The sequence below is a fragment of the Salpingoeca rosetta genome (genome assembly GCF_000188695.1).
Source record: "Salpingoeca rosetta unplaced genomic scaffold supercont1.39, whole genome shotgun sequence".
Classification (NCBI taxonomy): Eukaryota; class Choanoflagellata; order Craspedida; family Salpingoecidae; genus Salpingoeca; species Salpingoeca rosetta.
Window position 1 is genome coordinate 237,938 of NW_004754895.1, and position 6,708 is coordinate 244,645.

The window sequence follows — 6,708 nt, forward strand, 5'->3', positions numbered from 1 at the left end:
GCGTGTGCGTGTGCGTGTGCGTGTGTCTGTGTGTGCGTGTACACGTGTTTCTCTGTGCATGCTCCCTTTACTTGGTGCTGTGTGTGTCCCTTCGATGTTCGCATTTGTTGACGCTTCACGTTTTGTGTGTGTGTGTGTGTGTGTGTGTGTGTGTGTGTGTGTGCTGGCGTGTTCAGACAAAGGATCTGCTGTCAGAGGTGCTTGGTGAAGAGTACGACGACGTGCCACGTACGAATGTCTTTGCTGCAATTCTGCTGTGTGCTGTGTCGGTGTGTGCTGTGTTGGTTTACACACGCACTTGCACCCACACGTGCACACTTTCAGAAGTTTGACACACACACATGCACCTGCACACACGCACATACACACACACACGCGCATATTTACACCCGCAGGCAGCCGCCGCACGACACAATCTCGCCGTCCATCCATCACTGTCTCGGATGCAGATGATATTGATGACGACAGCTTACGCCGCACCACCCCCACCGCTGCTACTGTTGCGAGCAGCACCAGCAGCAGCGCGTACACGGGCGAGCCGCTGTCTTCCTCGTCGTCGCAACACCTTCTCGAGTCGTCAGTCACATCGACGTCCACAGGCCTTGAAATGCAGCCACCATCACCGCCGGCAATCGCACCATCGCCAACAGCAGCAGCAGCAGCAGCAACAAATGTCACGTCAGCAGCAAATGTCACGTCAGCAGCGGACATCACGTCCGGCACCACGTCACCCATTCGTGAGGGGGCGAATGTGAGGGGCCAGGTGTTTCTTGTGCTGGAGAACCTCGTGGCTGAATTCAAGCACCCGTGCATCCTCGACCTCAAGATGGGTATGAGATTTGGACACGCGCTGGTTGCACTCGTTGTTGGTGGTTGGAGCGGGAGCGATTTGCTGCTGTTGTCGTCGTTGTGGTTGTTGTTGTGGTGGTTGTTGTGGTGGTTGTTGTTGCTTGTGTTCTGGAGGATGATACATGGCAGAGCTGCGACTGTTGGGCGAAGCAGATATCCTCATGCACACACACACACACACACACACACACACACACACACACACACACACACACACACACACACACACAGGGCGGCGACAGCACACGGACGATGCGCCGTTGGAGAAACGCCTGAAGCAGATTGAAAAGTGCCGCGAAACAACATCGGCGTCTATGGGGGTGCGGTGCTGCGGTATGCGCGTGTATTCCACGCCAACCAGCAGGTACAAGGTCTGGGACAAGCTGTTTGGACGCAAGATCAAGCGACACACTTTCAAAGTGCGTTGACAGCACATGTATGGTTGTGGGTTTGTGTGTGTGTATGTTTGAACGGTCCTCGCATGTGGGTGTTGCACGTGTTTGATCAAGACATGGTAACCAATCAACCAACCCAAGTACCCCATCCACCCCCTCCCAAATCACCAACCAACAACCACCTCAAATTCTTTGCACATTTGCGATTGTGGGTGACAGGATCTGTGTTTGAAGCAGTTCTTTGACAACGGGTGCGGCATTCGGTGGAAAGTGATTGAGAATTTGCACCGCCGCCTGCAGGAGTTGAAGGAAGACGCACTCAAACTCGACGGGTTTCGGTGCGTCGTGCACCCATTGCGATGTTGTGCTGTCGTGTTTGTGCTGCTCTTGTATCGTGCAGGTCACAACTGACATTTACATTTACATGCACATCACAATCTTACCAAGCACCTGGTTCCACCACCATCACCATGAATCATCACCAACCATCACCATGAATCACCACTACCGTGGTCATCTTCATCACCACGGCTGCAGGTTCTACTCGACGAGTCTGCTGATTGTGTACGAGGGCCACCACCCGGATCACGTGCAGGACAATCGCGTGGAGTTGCGTCTCATTGACTTTGCCCGCACGTCCACGCCGGTCGACCCAGACGGAAAACCGTGCGTAAAATGTTTGCGTGTGTGCGTGTGTGCGTGTGTGCGTGCGTGCGTGTGTATATGCGTGTGTGCGTTGAACAAGGTGCATTTGTGCTTGTCATCCATGAAACTTATCTTCATCCATCTGCCAAACACACAGACGAACACACACACACACACACACACTCACTCACACACACTCTCTCACATGTACGTATACGCGACAGGGGCGTTGACCATGGGTTTGTGTACGGCATCGAAACACTGATTTCGCTGCTGGACGAGATGCTGCAGTCACGTTTCAGCGTGCAGGCGAAGAAGAAGAAGAACAAGAAGAAGGGCAGCAAGAAGGGCAAGCAGAAGTGAGGCGCTGATTGTGGCACCTGTCACGTTCAAGGACATGACTCATGGCCCAGTCGCTTGTAGGAGTGTGTGTGTGTGTGTGTGTGTTTGTGGAGTGTGCGCGCGTTTGTGGTGTCGATTTGATTCCTGCTGCTTCTTCTGTAGCGTAGCGTCTTCACTTAGTAGGTGGGTGGTTTTAGAGAGACCTTGTTACATGGTGTCTGTCACAGCCACGCATTGACATTTGTGCTTCGTGTATTCGCTTGAAAAGGGGGGGGGGGTGTCGCTGCTAAGCAGCAAACATTCGTTTGAGGAACAGTCAACTATCAGAAAGAGGGAAAGAACTATAAACGATGAACTACCATCACACGTGCCCTCGACCTTACGCACACGCACACGCACACGCACGCACACGCATACACGTACGCACGCAATACGCAGCATATGTTGCTTGAGGAAGTGGGCCACTTTGTTTGATAACAACACTTGAGAGTCACACGTAACGTCACATTACATGATGCGACTCACAACAACAAAATCCAGTAACACATGTTTGCCCACTGCCAATGTAACAAATGCCATCGTGGCATGAGCCGGTTCATTCTGTCATATGCGCGCACTCACGCTTCTCCCTGTGGGCCAGAGGTCTGGTTAGCGCCCGAACGGTTGCGCGTGTTAGCCTCAAACTCTGCATCGTCCTCATAATCGCTGTCATCGGACATGGGGATGCGCACACCGTCATCGTCGACATCGCAGCACAGGTACCGCTGCAGCCGCTCCCGGTCTGGTGTGGGAGAGGAGGGTGGTGGTTGATGGTGGAGGACGAGGTGAGGAAACGTACAGAAATGGCGAGCAACTAGTCATGGTGGCACACACTGTGGTCACATGTTTCACACACAGTTGTGGCATGCTTCACATACAACATGCCTACTCACACAACTCCCACACACACACACAGACACAGACACAGACACAGACACAGACACAGACACACACACACGCACAGACACAGATAGACACACACACACACACACGCACGCACACACACACACACACACACACACACACACACACACAGTCACAGACACACGCGCGCGACTCACTTGCTGGCTTTGCGATGAGGGGTCGCAGCCGCGGTGTCGAGAAGGTGAAGATGCTTCCTGCCGGAGACGCAATCACAAGTAGCACCTCCGTGCCCGTCAGCACGCTCAGCTCATGGGCCTTCTTCATCAGGCCAGCCTTGCGCTTGGTGAAGCACACGTACCGCTTCGGCGCGTTCTCAATGTACTTGATCTGCACCTTGCCCCGCCGGTTCTGCGGCAGCTTTGACGTGCGCGCGGGTGGAGGGTGGTTGACCGTCGGCGTGGCTGTCGACGCAACAGTGCCGCCCTGGTTAGGCTGCTTGGGTGCCGTGGTGGCGTCTGGGTTGGCATTTGACACCGATGACTTTGATTGATGCTGGCGGCTGCGGTGTATGCCAGGCCCTTGCAGCAGCTCGCTCTGTGCCGTGCCAAACATGGCCTCATCATCATCATCGTCGTCGTCGTCGCCGTCATCATCATCACCGCCATTCACGGCACCCGCGCTGCCGCGTCCATTCCCACCCTTCTTGTGCTGCTGCTGCTGCTGCTGCTGCTGCTGTTGTTGTTGTTGTTGTTGCATGTTGGGCACATGTGGATGGAACGAGAATGTTCCTTGCTGAAAGTCCCTCTGCTGAGGCTGGTACGGGTCCATGGTCATGGAGGGGGGAGCGCCAGACGGAGGCGTGCGGTAACCACGATGGGCGGGCGTCAGGCCTGCCGGGTTGGGCGATGAAGCCATGTACTCACCCGATACACCAGCTGCCACGGGATGGGGATAAGCGTAGTGCTGCTGCTGCCCGCGGTACGCTGCTGCTGCTGCAGATGACGATGATGACGACTGCCCATAAGCGGGAAATTGGGCATGCATGCCAGCGGGTGACATGACCATCGGGTCATAGGAGTAGACACCACCGCTGGCATCGGGCACGCTTTCCGGCGAGTGTGGCTTCGACCGCTTGCGGCGCTTCTTCTGCTTCTTGGCCTTCTTTCGCTTGTGCTTCTTGGGTCGTGCGGGCATGCCACCGGCATCTGCCAGCATGGCTGGGTCATAGTACCCTCTGTTCATGGGAAAGCTGGCCAGTGCCGGGTTCATGGTGGGGGCAGCCGTGACAATTGCGGACACCATGTCACTTGCACCAAGCTGGCCTGTGCCTGGGATCGAGTAGGTGGGGCTGGCGGCCTGCCACGGCTGCCCTTGCGGCATTGCGGAAGACGTTGGGCTGAACAGGGTGTCGTACACGCCCTGTGCAGAGCTGGAGCGCGGAAAGTCGGGCTGGCTCAAGGCAGGTGGCAGGAAGGAGCTCTGGGCTCCTGCCGAGCGAAGCGACGATGATGGAATGGATGACACCTGCTGGTGCTGCTGCGGTTGTTGTTGTGTGGAATCATACACGCTTGGGCCACCAAAGCGGTGCTGTGTCGGGGTAGAAGCTGGTGTTGGCGGTGTTGTTGGTATTGTTGGTATTGGTACTGTTGTTGCTATTGCTGTTGTTGCTGTTGGTGTTGTTGTTGTTGTTGTTGGTGTTGTTGCTGACGATGAGAGGGGCTGTTGATCGCCGCCTGCCGCGCCGACTTGCCTTGGCATGGCGCTCACGTTCTTCACCTTGGACTTTGGAGGCGATGAGACAACAACAAAACCCAAAACAGCAAGCGGCCGGACGACGCTGCGTGTGCTGGTGTGTTGGTGGAATAGTTGGCGTGTTGGTTGGTTGGCCGTCGCTTGTTTTGGCTGTTGCCGTTTTGGGGAAGTGCCACGGCGAAAAATGACCGCATCTTTCGCCACCATTCCAAATCCAGAATAATAAAAAACACAGCATAAAACGTAGTAAGTAATGATGCTGGGCAAAGGTCGGCCGCGACTACGACGTGCGGCTGGTGGTGGCACGCTGCAAACGACACCAACACCGACACCGACCACGACCACGGCTGGTGGGAGCGGGAGCGGTAGCACGGACAGCGGCAGTGGTAGCGGGAGCGATCATCATGCGAGTAGCACTGTGACGAGGAATCTCGGGGGCAGGATCCCGCCCGGCACAGCAGCAACAGCGCCAGCTTCAGGGACTGGTTTTGGGCGTGGGAGGCCGCAGCTCAAACGTGCTGCTGCTGCTGCTGCTGCTGCTGCTGCTGTTGGTGATCGTGGTGATCGTGGTGGTGGTTTGAGCTGCGATGTCACAGCGACTGCCACGACAGCCAAAACACTGGCAATGACAGGTGGGTCGAGGCCAAAGCCATTGGGAAAGGGGAGACCGCAGCTGCGTCATCGTGGTGCTTCTAGTGGTGGTGCTGGTGTGGCCATTAAACCTCCGACAACAGCAACAACAACAACAACAACAACAACAACAGCAGCAGCAGCAAAAGCAGCAGCAGCAGCAAAAGCAACGGGCACAACGAGCAAAAGATGCAGGAGAAGAACAAGTGAGATGCAGATGACATCAACAACAACAACAACAACAGCAGCAGCAGCAAAAGCAGCAGCAGCAGCAAAAGCAACGGGCACAACGAGCAAAAGATGCAGGAGAAGAACAAGTGAGATGCAGATGACATCCTCGCCTTCACCACGTTTGGCACACAACCCCTCCCAGCTACAACTTGGACGTGGAAGACCGCAAATCAAGTCGTCAGCAACGACAGCAACGAACGCCCCAACATGCACCACCAAGTCCGCGCAGAGTGCTCAGCCGTCGTCATCTGCAACAACACCAACAGCGCGATTGACGTCGCTGGGGCGGGGCCGACCAGCGCTGGCAGCCTCCCACGCTACAGGCTCCCACGCCACAAGCCCCCACACCACATCCTCAACACCACATGCGTCTACCGCGTCGAACCGTGGGGAGATGAAGGCCAAGCGAGCGCGGCTGGGCACAGCACGACCTGCCCTGCAACCGCACACGACTGCTCGTCTTGGCGCTGGCAGGCCACCGCTAGTGGGCAGCAGCAAACCTGTCGATCAGGCCGCAAACCAGCAGCTGCTGCAACCACAATCTCGCACACCAGCAGAAGGAGGGCCTTCGGATGCCACCACAGCGAAAGCAGCTTCAACACGTGCGCCCACAACAAGATTGACGCCAACGGCAACGCCGACGGTGATGCCATCATCATCATCATCAGCAGCAGCAGCAACAACAGGAGCAGCAACAGCGGCGGCGACATCAGCGCCACATGCACAATCGACACCACCAGCAGCAGCAGCAGCAAGGCAACGCAAGCCCCGCATGTTGTCGCTGTCATCCACATCAACGGGACGGGCGTTTGCAGGGAGAATACGTGCCACGCGTGCAGGTGTCTTCTCTGGCGAGCGTGGCGCTGTTGTGTGCAGCACCACACCAGCGTGCACGCCCAACAACAGCAGTTTCGAGTGCTGAGCGTGGCGGTGATGGTGGTGGGCAATGTCAGCGCTGGTT

At 56.3% G+C, this 6,708-nt stretch overlaps 3 protein-coding genes across 4 annotated transcripts in view; 2 read left to right on the forward strand and 1 right to left on the reverse strand.

Moving 5' to 3' along the window:
• The window catches only part of PTSG_11094, a gene marked incomplete at its 3' end in the record, with an annotated part of 9,963 nt that extends 7,622 nt beyond the window's left edge, over positions 1-2,341 (forward strand). Inside the window, exons 21-26 of one of the 2 annotated variants that reach the window (XM_004987957.1) lie at positions 177-228; positions 396-830; positions 1,081-1,268; positions 1,464-1,582; positions 1,782-1,910; positions 2,114-2,252. In XM_004987957.1, coding sequence (XP_004988014.1) covers positions 177-228; positions 396-830; positions 1,081-1,268; positions 1,464-1,582; positions 1,782-1,910; positions 2,114-2,252 — 1,062 coding nt within the window. Of the gene's footprint in view, positions 1-176; positions 229-395; positions 831-1,080; positions 1,269-1,463; positions 1,583-1,781; positions 1,911-2,113 lie in introns of both variants that reach the window. The other variant, XM_004987956.1, reaches the window with a different exon arrangement.
• A 507-nt stretch (positions 2,342-2,848) lies between these two features.
• Positions 2,849-5,087, reverse strand: PTSG_11095 (MADS box transcription factor Mcm1; the record flags this gene model as incomplete). Its single annotated transcript, XM_004987958.1, has 2 exons — positions 3,332-5,087; positions 2,849-3,012 (listed from the first exon to the last, which is right to left on the reverse strand). Exons 1-2 carry the CDS (start codon positions 4,890-4,892, stop codon positions 2,849-2,851), a joined length of 1,725 nt encoding a protein of 574 aa, XP_004988015.1. The 5' UTR covers positions 4,893-5,087.
• A 661-nt stretch (positions 5,088-5,748) lies between these two features.
• Positions 5,749-6,669, forward strand: PTSG_11096 (uncharacterized protein; the record flags this gene model as incomplete). Its single annotated transcript, XM_004987959.1, has 2 exons — positions 5,749-6,586; positions 6,654-6,669. Exons 1-2 carry the CDS (start codon positions 5,955-5,957, stop codon positions 6,667-6,669), a joined length of 648 nt encoding a protein of 215 aa, XP_004988016.1. The 5' UTR covers positions 5,749-5,954.
• Positions 6,670-6,708: the final 39 nt, after the last annotated feature.